Here is a 17,078-nt window from a genome sequence, read left to right as displayed (position 1 = left end):
TTGTTCCTTTGAACTCTACATGTTTATCTGCAGATTTAAACCCATCGCTCTGTTCATTCTCATTCCTGCTGAGACAAAAGTAAATAAAAAATACAATACAAAACAAGAAGAATAAGTAGAGGTATGTTTCTTCTTCCTTTTCTATATTTCTACTCTTATTATTTTTACTACTACTATAATCAATATTATTATACTGTTTTATTTACAATTCTAATTACATTTTGATAGCTGATTATAATCTCTAAAAGTAAAAAAAAAAAAATGTAAATCACAAACATATATAAACATTTTACACAAAAAAAGATTATAATCTTACACACACACACACACACACACACACACACACACACACACACACACACACACATTTTCATGATTTTTGCTGTTTGTTGCCTGCAGCAAGTGCATAATCCCTGACAGCTCATGTCGGAACAAGTACAGGAACAAATTCCACAGTCATAATACCATGAAATACAGGATTGGGGTGGCAGTCATGAACATGTGAAATACATTGCACAGTGTGTGTGTGTGTGTGTGTGTGTGTGTGTGTGTGTGTGTGTGTGTGTGTGTGTGTGTGTGTGTGTGTGTATGTGTGTGTGTTAATGCAGAATGCAGCAGCAGCAGTAGAATCAGGGTCAGTGATTCTCAGCTCAAAGTCGAACCAACAATGTTTAGATTAACATTGAATATCATCATCACCATAGTGGTGCTCAGTCCAGTTCAAGTGGTAAGTAATCTGTTTGTGTGTGTGTGTGTGTGTGTGTGTGTGTGTGTGTGTGTGTGTGTGTGTGTGTGTGTGTGTGTGTGGAGAGAGGTGTAGGGGTCAGGTGTAGGGGTTAGGCTGTATGGGTTAAAATGTAGGGGTCAGGGTGTAGGGGTTAAGTTAGGCTGTAGGGGTCAGGGTGTGGGGTTTAGGCTGTAGGGATTAGATTTAGGGGTCAGGGTGTCAGGTTTACAGTTAGGCTGTACCCCTACAAGGGGTAGGGTTAGGGCTAAGGTGTAGGAGTCAGGCTGTAGGGGCTTGGATCTAGGGGCTTGGATCTAGGGGTTAGAGCTAGGCTGTATGGGTCAAGGTGTAGGGGTCAGAGTGTAGTGGTTATGCTGTATGGGTCAAGGTGTAGGGGTTAGAATGTAGGGGTCAGGGTGTAGGGGTTAGGCTGTAGAGTTTAAGATTTAGGGGTTAGGATGTAGGGGTCCGGGTGTAGGGGTTACAGTTAGGCTGAAGGGGTTAAGGTGTAGGGGTTAGGGTGTAGGGGTTAGGATGTAGGAGCCAGGGTGTAGGGGTTAGAGTAAGGCTATGGGAGTCAAGGTGTAGGGGTTAGGATGTAGGGGTCAGAGTTAGGCTGTAGGGGTTAGGATGTAAGCATATTTTCATGCTGGCATGTGTGATACTGTTTGACCCTAACTATAGATACTGTTTGTCAGGTGAAGTAGAACAAAAGATCCTCAAAAGCTAGACATCATGCTAAGATCCAAAGAAATTCAGAAACAAATAAGAAAGAAAGTAATTAAGATCTAGGGTTAGGGTTAGGGTTAGGGTTAGATCTAACCCTAGATCTAGGGTCTAGAATCACAGTGAGAGCCATTATGGACAAATAGCAAAAACAGTGGAGAACCTTCCTAGGTATGGCCGACCGACCAAAATTACCCCAAGAGCACAGCGAAGACTCATCCAAGAGCTCACAAAAGACCCCACAACATCCAAAGAACTGCAGGCCTCACCTGCCTCAGTTAAGGTCAGTGTTCATGACTCCACCATAAGAAGGAGACTGGGCAAAAATGGTCTGCATAGCAGAGTTCTAAGACCAAAACCGCTGCTGTCTTGATGATCCCCAAGACTTTTTGGAAGGTGTGTGTCCCATTACGTCTGGCTTAAAAGTAACACCGCATTTCAGAAAAAGAACATCATACCAACAGTAAAATATAGTGGTGGTTGTGTGATAATCTGGGGCTGTTTTGCTGCTTAAAGACCTGGAAGACTTGCTGTGATAAATAGAACCATGAATTCTGCAGTTCACCAAAAAATCCTGAAGGAGAATGTCCAGCCATCTGTTCCTTACCTCAAGATGAAGTGAACTTGGGGTCTGCAGCAGGTCAATGATCCAAAACGCACCAGCAAGTCCACCTCTGATTGGCTGAAGAAACACAAAATGAAGACTTTAGAGTAGCCTAGTCAAAGTCCTGACCTGAATCCTTTTGAGATGCTGTGGCGCCTTAAAAAGGCGGTTCATGCTCAAAATCCCTCCACTGTGGCTAAATTACAACAATTCTGCCTGGATTAGTGGAGCAAAATTCCCCCACAGCGCTGAAACAGATTCAGTGTAAGTCATCACACACTACTTTTTACTGAAGTACATGTCAGAGCACAAACTTCTTTACTTTAACTTGAGTGAAAACGTGCAGTCAGAACTGTGTGGAGTTTTGCCACCTCTGGTGTTCTAGCTAAAATGTTTATATTAACAGTTCTGTTTCTGATACTTCTCTCTCTCTCTCTCTCTCTCTCTCTCTCACACACACACACACACACACACACACACACACACACACACACACACACACAGGTGTGATGACAGAGGACAATCAGATGTTTCTGTACTTTGCATATGGCAGTAATCTGCTGAAAGAAAGACTGCAACTAAGGAATCCTTCAGCCACACTGCAGTGTGTAGCCAAGCTTCAGGTAAATCCAACACTATATTTAACCCACATCTGCAACACTTTTTGGTTGCACTGATTGGAGATAAAGATGATGAGACAGAATATAGGGGAAAGGTTCCGCATCTGATATGATGGTGCGCCACAAATAACCCTGACCTTAACACACAAAAAGCAATAAACTAATTGCAGTATAGTGGAAGACATTTAAAGAGCCACAAACACACTTCAGTCTTCATCACTACAGAACATCTTACTTACTGACCTCCCCCATTTACACCACACATCACAACACAAAACACAAATTCCCTTTGGAAAATAGATCTGCTTGATCTACTTTGTGTTGGGTTCAGTGTTTGTGTTGGGATTAGTGTTTGTGTTGGGTTCAGTGTTTGTGTTGGTTCAGTGTTTGTGTTGGGTTCAGTGTTTGTGCTGGGTTCAGTGTTTGTGTTGTGAGAAGGTGATGTATGTGTTGTGAGGTGTTTGTGTTGTGACAAGGTGATGTGAGAAAGTGTTTGTGTTGTGAGAAAGCTTGTTGTGAGGGGTTTGTGTTGTGAGAAGGTGATGTTTGTGTTGTGCGAAAGAGTTTGTGTTGTGAGGGGTTTGTGTTGTGAGAAGGTGATATTTGTGTTGTGTGTTAATGTTTGTGTTGTGAGGTGTTTATCTTGTGAGAAAACTTGTGTACGGTTTCTCATATAATTCTGTAGAATTCAGCCCTGTTGTCTGCAGAAAATCAACTCCATGAACAATCCTGTGCAGGACTTTTGGTTTACATACAGATCCATTCTTACAGCTAATTATGTAGTAAATACTGAAGTAATTTTTTGACATATTTATATGTTCATATAAATATGACCTTCATTTGTTTTTCATAATAAGATTTTGATAAACACTGTTAATTCTTTGTCATTGTTCAGAACTACAAGCTGGTGTTTGGGAATCCTAACGGAGTATTCAGTGAGCGCTGGCATGGTGGCGTCGCCTCAATTGAGCCGAATGCAAAAGGCACTGTGTGGGGCGTGGTATGGAGAATGAACACTGCTGATCTGGCCAGCTTAAACAGGTACATACCGAGTGTGTGGGTGTGTTTGCAAATACAGTGGTGTGATTTCAGTTGTGTATTCTCTATATTCTGATACAACAGGGTGGAGAGAGGAGTTGTGGTATTGTATGAGGAAGTCTGGTGTGTCAGAGAAGTATGTGAGGGTGGTGCAGGACATGTATGAGTACAGTGTGACAGCAGTGAAGTGTGCAGTAGGAACGACAGACTGGTTGAAGGTGGAGGTTGGACTGCATCAAGGATCAAATCTGAGCCCTTTTCTGTTGGCAGTGGTGATGGACATGTTGACGGACGAGGTCAGACAGAAATCTCCCTGGACTATGATGTTTGTGGATGATATTGTGATTAGTGGTGAGAGTAGGGAGCAGGTGGAGAAGATCCTGGAGAGGTGGAGGTACATGCTGGAGAGAAGGGGAATGAAAGTCAGTAGGAGTAAGACAGAGTACATGTGTGTGAATGAGAGGGAGGGCAGTGGAGGGTGTGGTTGCAGGGAGAAGAGGTGGAGAAGGTGGAGGAGTTCAGGTACCTGGGGTAAACAGTGCAGAGTAATGGAGAGTGTGTTAGAAGTGAAGAAAAGAGTGCAGGCAGGGTGGAGTGGGTGGAGAAGAGTGATAGCAGGAGTGATTTGTGATAGAAGAGTATCTGTGAGAGTGAAAGGAAAGTTTATAGGACTGTGGTGAGACCTGAGATGTTGTAGGGATTAGAGATAGTGGCATTGAGTAAAAGACAGGAGGTGAAGCTGGAGGTAGCAGAGCTGAAGATGTTGAGATGTTCGTTGGGAGTGATGACGATAGACAGGATTAGAAATAAGTTTATTAGAGGGACAGAGCATGTAGGACGTTTTGGAGACAAGGTGAGGGAGGTGAGATTGAGATGGTTTGGAAATGTGCAGAGGAGGGACATGGGGTATATCAGTAGGAGAATGTTGAGGATGGAGCCACCAGGAAGAAGGAAAAGAGGAAGACCACTGAGGAGGTTTATGGATGTGGATGAGGACAGGGGGGTATGGAGAGGCAGGATCCACTGTGGAGACCCATAATGGGAGATGCCGAAAGAAGATGATTCTCTATATTCTGATCTGTGTGTGTGTGTGTGTGTGTGTGTGTGTGTGTGCGTGTGTGTGTGTGTGTGTGTGTGTGTGCGTGCGTGTGTGTGTGTGTGTGTGTGTGTGCACAGGCAGGAAGGTGTAAACTCGGGTGTGTATTCTCCTGTGATGATCAACTTGCTGTGTGGGGATCGCACACTCACCTGTCGTACCTACATCATGGTCAATCGTGTTCAGGCGCCACCGTCTCCACACTACCTGAAGGTTTCCTGACACATTAACACATACATACACTCACACACACACACACACACACACACACACACACACACACACACAAACTCAGAGAGATGGTTAGGGTTAGTGTTAAATGTAGAGAAGGCGTAGAGTTCAGGGCAGGACTGTACACTGCCAGGCAGCACACAGAGAAACATTACATTTCTTTAAACAAAGACAAACATCAGTCACAATTTGAGCTATGGATATAAACACACTCAGGTAAAGACAAACTAATAAATCTTTCACCAAACATGTACATGTTTTAATCCAGGAGGACAAACAAGAAGCAGGAGAAACAGACTGAGCAAGAAAAAATAGTCAAAACCAGGGGAGAGGTGTTTGAGTTTAAAAACATAAAGTATGACTTCTCAGAGAGCCCAGAACACACGGATTTAAACAGAAACACTAAAACAGGTGAACACAATAATGACATTTCTGCAATGAACCAGTAAACTTTTTTCCTGAGCATCATTAATACAGGTGCATTATGAGTATTTTATCACTCTAACATTTTCAACATGTGGAATTTACATAAACATTTGGATAGAATTAATACAGTTTAAGAACATTATATTTAATCCCCATAATCAACAGATTACATTAAACACTAATCTGCAATAATCTAAACAGAGCATCATCTGTGTTTTTATCAGAGAGGAACTTCAGGAGCATTAGCATGAGTGTTTCTGTGTGTGTGTGTGTGTGTGTGTGTGTGTGTGTGTGTGTGTGTGTGTGTGTGTGTTTACAGATGACCTGTTTTTAGATGAACTCTTAAATAATAGTGAAGAATTGCAATAAAATTATTTTTGGAGGCAAATGCTGCATCAGGTCTGCATTTACAATGGAATCTCTTCATGTGGTTTTGATATTTCAGGTGATAATGATGGGAGCTGAGCAGAATAAATTACCCACATCTTATCAAAATAAACTTAAATCCATCAAAACGAACAAGTACGATGGGCCACTTCCTGTGATGGATGAGATCCATGCTGCACTCAAGAAGTCCAAAAAAGAGTCAACATGAAGCTTCAAAAAAGCCATTTAATCACCCAGTAACTGTACTACAGGACTAATCTACATATTCAAATACTTTTATTAGTTATTAAGTCAAATGTGTTGTATAACGTTTGAACTTATTATTTCACATCTGTACCTTGCAATGAAATAAAATCAGGAAAATTTCATATTTGTTTGAACATTGTGTATGTGTGTGTGTGTGTGTGTGTGTGTGTGTGTTGGGGGCTATAGACTTAGTGTGTTTGTGTGAGGGGGCAGAGTGGTGTAGAGTTAGTGTGTGTGGATGGCAGAGTGGTATAGAGTTGATGTGTGGGGGCAGAGTGGTTTAGAGTTGGTGTGTTTGTGTGGGGGCAGAGAGGGGGCAGGGTGGTGTAGAGTTTGTGTGGGGGGCAGGGTGGTGTAGAGTTTGTGTGTGGGGGGCAGGGTGGTGTAGAGTTTGTGTGGGGGCAGGGTGGAGTAGAGTTTGTGTGTGGGGGGCAGGGTGGTGTAGAGTTTGTGTGGGGGAGTGGTGTAGAGTTTGTGGGGGGCAGGGTGTTGTAGAGTTTGTGTGTGGGGGCAGGGTGGTGTAGATTTGTGTGTGGGGGGCAGGGTGGTGTAGATTTGTGTGGGGGGCAGGGTGGTGTAGAGTTTGTGTGGGGGCAGGGTGGTGTAGAGTTTGTGGGGGGCAGGGTGGTGTAGAGTTTGTGTGTGGGGGCAGGGTGGTGTAGATTTTGTGGGGGGCAGGGTGGTGTAGAGTTTGTGTGGGGGCAGGGTGGTGTAGAGTTTGTGTGTGGGGGGTGGTGTAGAGTTTGTGTGGGGGCAGTGGTGTAGAGTTTGTGTGTGGGGGCAGGGTGGTGTAGAGTTTGTGTGGGGGCAGTGGTGTAGAGTGTGTGTGTGTGGGGGGCAGGGTGGTGTAGAGTTTGTGTGGGGGGCAGGGTGGTGTAGAGTTTGTGTGGGGGGCAGGGTGGTGTAGAGTTTGTGTGGGGGCAGGGTGGTGTGTAGAGTTTGTGTGGGGGCAGGGTGGTGTAGAGTTTGTGTGGGGGGTGGTGTAGAGTGTGTGTGGGGGCAGAGAGGGGGCAGGGTGGTGTAGAGTTTGTGGGGGGGCAGGGTGGTGTAGAGTTTGTGTGGGGGCAGGGTGGTGTAGAGTTTGTGTGGGGGCAGGGTGGTGTAGAGTTTGTGGGGGGGCAGGGTGGTGTAGAGTTTGTGTGGGGGCAGGGGGCAGGGTGGTGGTGTAGAGTTTGTGTGTGGCAGGGGTGGTGTAGAGTTTGTGTGGGGGCAGGGTGGTGTAGAGTTTGTGTGGGGGGCAGGGTGGTGTAGATTTGTGTGTGGGGGCAGGGTGGTGTAGAGTTTGTGTGTGGGGGCAGGGTGGTGTAGAGTTTGTGTGTGTGGGGGCAGGGTGGTGTAGATTTGTGTGTGGGGGCAGGGTGGTGTAGAGTTTGTGTGGGGGCAGGGTGGTGTAGAGTTTGTGTGTGGGGGCAGGGTGGTGTAGAGTTGTGTGTGGGGGCAGGGTGGTGTAGAGTTTGTGTGGGGGGCAGGGTGGTGTAGAGTTTGTGTGTGGGGGCAGGGTGGTGTAGAGTTTGTGTGGGGGCAGGGTGGTGTAGAGTTTGTGTGTGGGGGCAGTGGTGTAGAGTGTGGGGGGCAGGGTGGTGTAGAGTTTGTGTGTGGGGGCAGGGTGGTGTAGAGTTTGTGTGGGGGGCAGGGTGGTGTAGAGTTTGTGTGGGGGCAGGGTGGTGTAGAGTTTGTGTGGGGGCAGGGTGGTGTAGAGTTTGTGTGGGGGCAGGGTGGTGTAGAGTTGTGTGTGGGGGCAGGGTGGTGTAGAGTTTGTGTGGGGGGCAGGGTGGTGTAGAGTTTGTGTGTGGGGGGGCAGGGTGGTGTAGAGTTTGTGTGTGGGGGGCAGGGTGGTGTAGATTTGTGTGTGGGGGCAGGGTGGTGTAGAGTTTGTGTGGGGGCAGGGTGGTGTAGAGTTTGTGTGGGGGCAGGGTGGTGTAGAGTTTGTGTGGGGGGCAGGGTGGTGTAGAGTTGTGTGTGGGGGCAGGGTGGTGTAGAGTTTGTGTGGGGGCAGGGTGGTGTAGAGTTTGTGTGGGGGCAGGGTGGTGTAGAGTTTGTGTGGGGGCAGGGTGGTGTAGAGTTTGTGTGTGGGGGGCAGGGTGGTGTAGAGTTTGTGTGTGGGGGCAGGGTGGTGTAGAGTTTGTGTGTGGGGGCAGGGTGGTGTAGAGTTTGTGTGGGGGGCAGGGTGGTGTAGAGTTTGTGTGGGGGGCAGGGTGGTGTAGAGTTTGTGTGGGGGCAGGGTGGTGTAGAGTTTGTGTGTGGGGGCAGGGTGGTGTAGAGTTTGTGTGTGGGGCAGGGTGGTGTAGAGAGTTTGTGTGGGGGGCAGGGTGGTGTAGAGTTTGTGTGGGGGGCAGGGTGGTGTAGAGTTTGTGTGGGGGGCAGGGTGGTGTAGAGTTTGTGTGGGGGCAGGGTGGTGTAGAGTTTGTGTGTGGGGGCAGGTGGTGTAGAGTTTGTGGGGGGGCAGGGGGCAGGGTGGTGTAGAGTTTGTGTGTGGGGGCAGGGTGGTGTAGAGTTTGTGTGGGGGCAGGGTGGTGTAGAGTTTGTGGGGGGGCAGGGTGGTGTAGAGTTTGTGTGTGGGGGCAGGGTGGTGTAGAGTTTGTGTGGGGGGCAGGGTGGTGTAGAGTTTGTGTGGGGGCAGGGTGGTGTAGAGTTTGTGTGGGGGCAGGGTGGTGTAGAGTTTGTGTGGGGGCAGGGTGGTGTAGAGTTTCTGTGTGGGGGCAGGGTGGTGTAGAGTTTGTGTGTGGGGGCAGGGTGGTGTAGAGTTTGTGTGTGGGGGCAGGGTGGTGTAGAGTTTGTGGGGGGGCAGGGGGCAGGGTGGTGTAGAGTTTGTGTGTGGGGGCAGGGTGGTGTAGAGTTTGTGTGGGGGGCAGGGTGGTGTAGAGTTTGTGTGGGGGTGGTGTAGAGTTTGTGTGGGGGGCAGGGTGGTGTAGAGTTTGTGTGTGTGTGTGTGGGGGGTGTTAGTTATGAAAGTTATAATTATATTAGTTATAAAACTATTTAAAGTGTCTTTTTTTTTACTTCTGTTACGTGAAATTCTGGAACTTCAGATGAAGAGAAAAATATTTCAGTTCATGAGGTCTGGAGAAGTTCCAGCTGAAGAAAGTAAAACCTTAAGTGTGTAAAGGCTTCATGTTGGAGCTGATATTTAGAGAGAGAAGAATTAACACATCTCAGCTTTTTCACTTTCGCTTTCTCCCTTCACTTCCCTCAGACTGGGAGATTCTCTCTCCCTGCTCATATCCGCCATTCTACCACCAACTTTCCTTCAGCTCTCCCTCAGATCTCCTTTAGCTCTCCCTCAGATCTCCCTCAGCTCTCCTTCAAATCTCCCTCAGCTCCCGGTTCTCTCTGGAACACGCAGGTAGGCGCTTTACTTTCTACAAAATGTTTTTTTTTTTATTTCAATGTCAGTTTCTCATCAGCTGTAGCGCAGTTTTTTTTTAACCAAACAGAAAATGTTCTCTCACTCTCTCTCTCTCTCTCTCTCTCTCACACACACACACAATCTTTCTGAAGTAAATGAGAGAAAATGATGCTAGGATAAAGGCCCAGGTGTAGGAGTCGAGCCGCGCTGTCGGAGGTAAAGTTTCCCTACGTGAGTGTGAATAATCGAACCGTCCCCTGCTCTAACACCCGGAAGTGTTCCGTGCCGCTGTGATTCACCAAAACGCGTCTCTCGCTCGATAAACAACTTCGGCAGAGACGCGGATTAGGTAGGGTCAGTGCTGCCTAACTCTAACACACACACACACACACACACACACACACACACACACACATATATATATATATATATATATACACACACACACACACACACACACATTATGGTAACAGGTTAATCAAACCGCGCATGCGCAGAGAGGTCTTGTGTTATATAATTACAACATATAGAACAGATTATTTAAAATATACAAGTTGGTTTGAAAAATGCAGATGTAGATGACAGGTGGGTATTCAAAGTATCCAATTTACATAAATAAATGTTTTATATTGATTACAAAAATTGGATTTTCTGTGTATATTGATGTTTGTCATTTTCTGTATTTATTGTTGGGTGGATTTGTATAAAGATTAGTATATTATGAATAAATTATTTAATCATCATTTTTTTTATTTTACTTGCCATTATTTTAATACAATCACACAGCAGGTATCAGTTGATCAGGTGTGATCATTTTATTAGCCTGAAAACATGTCTAACTCATTATCCCAGACAAAATACCAGGGTTTATTTTTTTTATAAGTGGTAGCATCTTAAAGCATAACCAAATTTTTCCAATGAGTGATGCAGACCAGGTGAGTGTTGAAGAACTTTATACAGCCTGGGATTTGTTTAACATTATCAGGCTGAAAAAAAAAAAAAAAAATATATATATATATATATATATATATATATATATATATATATATATATATATATATATATATATATATATATATATATATTTACAGATTGTTAAAATGTTGTCTAAATAAATGTGCACAATAATATTTAGTCTGTTTATTGTAGCCAACAGTTTTCTTTACTCCACACCAACAGAACCTGTTAAGAATCTTTAACTATAAAACGTTGTTATAATTTGTTATAATATGAATCCCAGAGTATTGATTATTAGGAATAAACCAAGTCCACATTAATGAGGTTTAGTTAGATAGTTAGGATATAAACATTTACAGTTACCTCATTGATATTAGCTGTAATTAATGTTTCTTAAGAAATTCCAGTGTCAGTTCATTTAGTCTGTGTTCATTTTCACTCATCAGGTTCCAGCATCGTTCATGAAAAGAAAGGGTTGTGAAATTGTTTGGTTTCTAAAACACAGCGTTGAACACAGGCTACACAACAACAACCGAGAGGACAGGGAGCTGGTCTAGAGAGGACTCTGCTCTCAGCACACTGCCGGGTTCTTAAGGACATCTTTTCCCACAGACTGAAAACTCAGAAAATAATGTCAGAATACAGCTAATGTAAGAGTTGTGTAGAGCAGGAAAGCTCATTGGTTCTGATGATGGGCTGTGTGGGCCAGGATGGAGCTAAAGCTCCTCTCGATGCCTGTAGATTACTCACACTTTACAGAGAACTTTTAGTGGAAAAGGTGAAAAATACACAATGCATTTTAGACAATCTGAAGATGAATGGCTTCATCTGCAATGAAGACATTGAGATCATCCAGCGCTCCATTACTAAAACAGAGCAGGTACTAAAACACATCTTTCTCACTCACACACACACTCACACATTCTCACTCACTCTCACACACTTACTCACTCATACACACACTCACTGACACTCCCTCACACACTCTCACACAACACTCACACACTCTCACTCAACACTCACTCACTCACTTACTCACACTCACTCACTCTCACACACACTCACTCTCACACACTCACTCACACTCACTCACTCTCACACACACACTCACTCTCTCACTCACTCTCAGACACATCCTCACTCACTCACTCACTCACACTCATACACACACTCACTCTCACACTCACTCACACCTCACACTCACTCACACACACTCACTCACTCACACACTCACTCACACTCACTCACACACTCACACTTACTCACTCATACACACACTCACTCACACTCTCACTCACACTCTCACTCAACATTCACACTCTCACTCAACACTCACTCACTCTCACACACTCACACTCACTCACACTCACTTACTCACACTCACTCACTCTCACACACACACACACTCACTCTCACACACACTCACTCTCACACTCACTCTCAGACACACCCTCAAATACTCATACATACACTCACATTTACTCACACACACTCACTTTCTTACTCACACTCACACTCACTCACTCTCAGACACACTCACTTTCACACACACACACACTCACTCACACTCACTCACTCACTCACACTCACTCACTCACTCACACTCCTCACTCACTCACACACACTCATACATACACTCACATTTACTCACACACACTCACTTTCTCACTCACACTCACTCACTCTCAGACACACACTCACTCACACACACGCACACACACTCACTCACACACATTTACTCACACACTCACACTCACTCACACTTACACACTCACTCACACACTCTCACTCACACACACTCATTCACACACTCACTCACTCACTCTCACATACACACTCACTCACTCACACACTCACTCACTCACTCTCACATACACACTCACTCACACACTCACACACACTTACTCACTCACACGTTAGTATACACATAAGAATGTTTCCTTCTTTATATTATCAGGTGCGTAAAATCCTGGAGTTGGTGCAGAGTAAAGGTAAAGAGGCGTCTGCATATTTTATTCACATTCTACACCAGGCGTATGATGCCTTCATTGACCTTCGGCCTTGGTTTAACGAAATTCACTACGCTCCAGCCGAGTGTGTGATGGACATACCTGTGATTAACACAGACCCCAGTGAGTCTTTTTATCAAAATTACATGGAAATTGTGTCACGTGCAAAACTTTGCTGCATTAACACTGTTTTTTTCTACAGTTAGCAGATACAGTGAGAAACTCAGGCAGGAACTTAGCAGAGACACTCAGTTCATCACCTCATACTCTCAGAAAGAGGAGACACGACTGGATGAGCTTTATACAGACACACAGATGGAAATCCTGAATGAGCGAGGGGAGAGCCTGGGATTTCTGCAGAGTCTGGACGAGATTCTGGGAGAAGAAGGTGTGTTCAACCAGCTGGCTGAGACCATCTTCATCTCAGGTGATGCTGGAGTGGGAAAATCCATTCTGCTCCAGAAACTCCAGAACCTGTGGTCCAAAAGAAAGTTAAACACTAATGCAAAGTTCTTCTTCACATTCAGATGCAGAATGTTCAGCACCTTTAAGGAGACTGATGAGATTTCAGTGAAGGATCTGATATTCAAACACAATTGTTATCCAGATGGAGACCCAGATGGTGAGGTGTTAAGCTACATCCTGCGATTTCCAGAGTCTGTACTTTTCACATTTGATGGATATGATGAAATCCAGTTGGATTTTGATTCAGAAAACATGCCAGAAGTGGTTTCTCCTGAGGAACGAACGCACCCACTTTTGGTTCTCATGAACCTGCTGAGTGGAAAATTGCTCAAAGGTTCCAGAAAAATTCTAACAGCTCGGACCGGCACAGAAATCCAGAGCAAAGTGATTCGGAAGAAGGTGTTTTTGAGAGGTTTCTCACCAAAACATCTCAGAAAATATCTGTCTTATCACTTTCCCCAGCAGGAGCAGAGGGACAGGGTGTCTGTGCAGCTGGACGCGAACCCTCACCTATGTGGACTCTGCTCTTTCCCTTTGTTCAGCTGGATCATTTTCAAGAGCTTTAAGCACCTTCAGAGTGTGTATGATGATGTGGAGCTGCCAGGCTCATGCGTCACTCTCACAAACATCTTTCTTCTGCTGTCGGAGGTGTTTCTGAGCCGGAGCAGTAAGAGTGCTGGACTCCTGAAGAGAAGCACACGATGCACTGCAGAAACCTTCAGATCGGGCCTAAAGATGCTCTCCGCCTTTGCTAAACTTGCCCTGCTGGGTTTGGAAAAGAGCAGCTTTATTTACACCCATGAAGAGGTTTCCTCCTGCGGCCTGAGTGATGATGATGTTCAGTTCGGGTTCCTGAGGCCCGTCGGTCACTACGATGCGTGTGGTGCTTCGGCAAAGTACGAGTTTCTCCATGTGACACTGCAGTCATTTCTGGCTGCGGTTTGCCTTGTCTTGGATTTGAACATCGTCTCAGATGAGATCCTGAGGTTCTTCTCTAAGTGTGAGTTTCATAAGACATCCCATTTGATCTGCTTGTCCTGTTTAGGGATGTCGTCTCATCCAATAAATTCAGATCCTTTTCAGACAAATGAACACTTTCAGTTTGCAAACCTGTTCCTATGTGGTCTGCTTTCCAAATCCAACACCTTCCTCCTGGAGCACCTCGTTCCTCCAGCATCCCTGAAGAAAAAGCGAAAGGCTTTGAAATCCTACCTTTCCTCCAGCATAAAGACACACCTCAGCGGCCTGCCTCGCTGCCCAAGCACTGATATTGAGGGAAATAAAGTTCATGTGATGCCAAACTTCCTGTGGATGCTGCGCTGTATATTTGAGATACACAGCAAGGACGTGGCTCGTCTAACAGCTAAAGGGATCTCAGCAGATTACCTCAAACTTGCATACTGTAACATCTACTCAGCTGACTGCAGCGCTCTCAACTTTGTCCTTCATCACCACAGGAAGCGTTTAGCAGTTGATCTGGACAACAACAACATCAGTGACTATGGTGTGAAGCAGCTTATTCCTCTGTTCAGCAAAATGACTGTGGTCAGGTATGACTCATTCCAAACAGCTCAGTGTAAAAAAATATTCCCAGTGGTTCTACATGTTCTCCATATTCTCCATGTTCTTCATGTTCTTCATCTTCCTTAGGTCCTTTATGTTCCATGTGTTCCTTGTTCCCAGCATTAAAAGAGTTCCCATGTTTTCTCAGTGTTTCCTGTTCCCAGTGTGATCTAGGTTACATGAATTTAATGACTTTAATAGAAATCTGGATTTTTATGGTGCTTCTGATCAGGAAGAAACAGTTGTTGAAGATAAATGAATGAAATCTGGGTTTGTGCGCAGGTTTTGTGTGAATCAGCTCACAGACAGCAGTGTGGAAGTTTTGGCTACAGAACTCCTTAAACACAAAATCGTAAAAGTTTTGGGGTAATTTCGCATTAAATCATAAGTATTTGTATTAGTTTATTCCAAAAGATATCAATTTATTACCATTTTTTTCTCTTAAATACATTTATAGGCTGTATAAGAATCACATTACAGACATCGGAGCCAAACTGGTGGCACAGATAATTGAAGAGTGTCCTCACATCAGAACCGTGAAGTAGGTTACATTTCAACTCTCTCAGTCCCATTAAATCACATTTATTTGTGGTTGTAATTTCTATATTTGGTTTTGCTCTAGTTCAGTTTTTCACGTACTGTCTCCATCATGAACACATTGAGTGCACGGTCACTGACTTTACACTGTACAGTTTATCAAATATAATCATTAAGACAAATGATTTGTGTGAATTTTTTTGATGTGTGTAGACTCGGCTATAATCAGATCACAGCCGAGGGGGCGACATTTCTTGCTGAAGCTATTCAGAAAAGTAAATCGATCTTCGATGTTGGGTAAAACGGCAGCTCACAGACACACGAGTAGGAAGATTAAACCTGAATAAAGTCATAAATTATGTTTTTGTGTTCAGCATGTGGGGAAATAGCATCGGAGACGCCGGGGCTCACGCTTTCGCTGAGGCAATAAAGAACCACAGCAGTTTAACGAACCTCAGGTAAGTTTAATTATACAGTTATCAAGTTCACAGGAGGAACAATCCGTAGGAGAAATTAAAGTAAACAGGAAGTGACCTCACACAAAGGTCAGAATCAGAAGGTTTAACATATTACAATTTTTAAATGAAATTAATTTTCTTTCTGTAACTTTATTGTTGTTTTTAGTCTGTCGGCAAACGGGATCAGCTCTGAGGGAGGAAAAAGTTTAGCAAAAGCGCTAACACAAAATAACAGCCTTCACATCTTCTGGTGCTCATCACATATATCATATTTATGTGCTTAAATGTTTGTGTGTGTGTGTGTGTGTGTGTGTGTGTGTGTGAAAGAGAAAAAATACTAAAGATATTTTATTATGTTGTTTTTTAGGCTGATTCAAAACAAAATCTCAGACGATGCAGCTGGGGAGCTCGCCAAAGCCTTTGAGATGAACTCAGCACTCACACACCTGATGTAAGACTCCAGGCCACATGAACACTGCACTTTTTATTTACACTGAACTGAAACACCACCAAACACACAGCTATTATTATCAGACAATACAGTTTTTGTTTTTATGAAATATTGTCATGTGGTGTATGTCCAGGTTAATTGACAATCAGTTTTCTGCTTGTGGAGTGGAACAGCTCAGTGAAGGTCTAAAACACAACATAACAATAAAAGAAGTCAAGTAAGTTGCAAACACACACACACACACACACACACACTATGATGCAGATACAGGCAGTGCAACACCAGAATGAAGGTGCTCTAATCTGCAAATTGTCACAATTCTATAAGATGACCAAATGTTTATTTTCTATAAAACACAATAGTTGTGTTATGAGGTGTTTGTTACAGACAGCTGTAACACAACACCATCAGAATAATAGTTAGTATTTAAACTCTGGGAAATAAAAATCCATACAGTCTCCCATGTCAGTTACAGTTTTAGTGATGTAACACACACACACATTCATATTTATACACAATAAAAATAAGAACATACTGCACATGTAACATGTTTAATATGTATTAAACATGTGATGGTATTGGAGTGAATAGTTTATAATGTGGTATTGTGAATGTGTGCAGTTTAAAGGGGAATCAGGTCAGTGTGGAGGACGAGTCTCGCTTCAGCGATGAGAAAAGACTTAGATTCTGCTGAGAGATTCAACAACAGAATGTCCTGTTACATGACTGCTGCAGTGTTTCCACACCTGTACCAGAGTATCTAACCCTGGAGCAGAGAGAACCTGCACAGAAATGCACATCTCATTAATATACACACAGTAACCTGAGCTCAGGATCAAATCTGAAAAACCTCAGCACTACCTGCTGTAGCACCATGCAGCTCAGGGAGCTTACTGGATCTTTACTGCCAGCGTGAATTTTAACTATTTTGAAAAACTGTTTTTATAAACAAATGATTACAAGATATTACTATCTTCTCCCTAAAGACTTGAGAGATGGCAGAGATGTGTGATGAAACATCTTCCTACTGATGTCTGTAAATATCCATCCGTCTGTTTCAGCACAGAGGGACTCTATTAAACACCTCCACCGGCTCCCTCTTTATTCTAATTCTCATTTTATTAAAACAGAATCTCCAGAAAAAATCTCCTCCACCTTCTCAGGTTTCTTCTCTTTTCTCCCCCAGTGTCC

General features: G+C 44.1%; 2 protein-coding genes across 7 annotated transcripts in view; both read left to right on the top strand.

Annotated features, from left to right (window-relative positions):
- Positions 1–26: 26 nt before the first annotated feature.
- ggctb (gamma-glutamylcyclotransferase b) lies at positions 27–6,223 on the top strand. 4 transcript variants are annotated; one of them, XM_046877487.1, is made up of 6 exons: positions 592–727; positions 2,562–2,680; positions 3,573–3,718; positions 4,892–5,024; positions 5,693–5,717; positions 5,914–6,067. In XM_046877487.1, exons 2-6 carry the CDS (start codon positions 2,567–2,569, stop codon positions 5,931–5,933), a joined length of 438 nt encoding a protein of 145 aa, XP_046733443.1. In that variant the 5' UTR covers positions 592–727; positions 2,562–2,566; the 3' UTR covers positions 5,934–6,067. The 4 variants fall into 4 exon arrangements, with proteins under 4 accessions (XP_046733442.1, XP_046733441.1, XP_046733443.1 ...); XM_046877486.1 differs by lacking the exons at positions 2,562–2,680; positions 5,693–5,717 and adding an exon at positions 27–121 and having other exon boundaries at positions 609–727; positions 5,914–6,223; XM_046877484.1 differs by lacking the exon at positions 5,693–5,717 and having other exon boundaries at positions 5,914–6,223.
- A 3,032-nt stretch (positions 6,224–9,255) lies between these two features.
- nod1 (nucleotide-binding oligomerization domain containing 1) overlaps positions 9,256–17,078 on the top strand; it is a 7,854-nt gene continuing 31 nt past the window's right edge. The window contains exons 1-13 of one of the 3 annotated variants that reach the window (XM_046877452.1): positions 9,256–9,444; positions 9,600–9,796; positions 10,851–11,284; positions 12,362–12,536; positions 12,616–14,428; positions 14,724–14,807; positions 14,899–14,982; positions 15,192–15,275; positions 15,353–15,436; positions 15,603–15,686; positions 15,804–15,887; positions 16,021–16,104; positions 16,509–17,078. The exon at positions 16,509–17,078 is cut by the window's right edge and continues 31 nt beyond it. In XM_046877452.1, the coding sequence (XP_046733408.1) occupies positions 11,093–11,284; positions 12,362–12,536; positions 12,616–14,428; positions 14,724–14,807; positions 14,899–14,982; positions 15,192–15,275; positions 15,353–15,436; positions 15,603–15,686; positions 15,804–15,887; positions 16,021–16,104; positions 16,509–16,581 (2,841 nt within the window). In that variant the 5' untranslated portion in view covers positions 9,256–9,444; positions 9,600–9,796; positions 10,851–11,092 and the 3' untranslated portion in view covers positions 16,582–17,078. The remainder of the gene's footprint in view (positions 9,445–9,599; positions 9,797–10,850; positions 11,285–12,361; positions 12,537–12,615; positions 14,429–14,723; positions 14,808–14,898; positions 14,983–15,191; positions 15,276–15,352; positions 15,437–15,602; positions 15,687–15,803; positions 15,888–16,020; positions 16,105–16,508) is intronic. The other 2 variants (XM_046877453.1, XM_046877454.1) reach the window with 2 other exon arrangements.

Source organism: Silurus meridionalis, chromosome 21, assembly GCF_014805685.1.
Source record: "Silurus meridionalis isolate SWU-2019-XX chromosome 21, ASM1480568v1, whole genome shotgun sequence".
Lineage (NCBI taxonomy): Eukaryota > Metazoa > Chordata > Actinopteri > Siluriformes > Siluridae > Silurus > Silurus meridionalis.
This window is presented reverse-complemented; position numbering and strand designations above follow the sequence as displayed.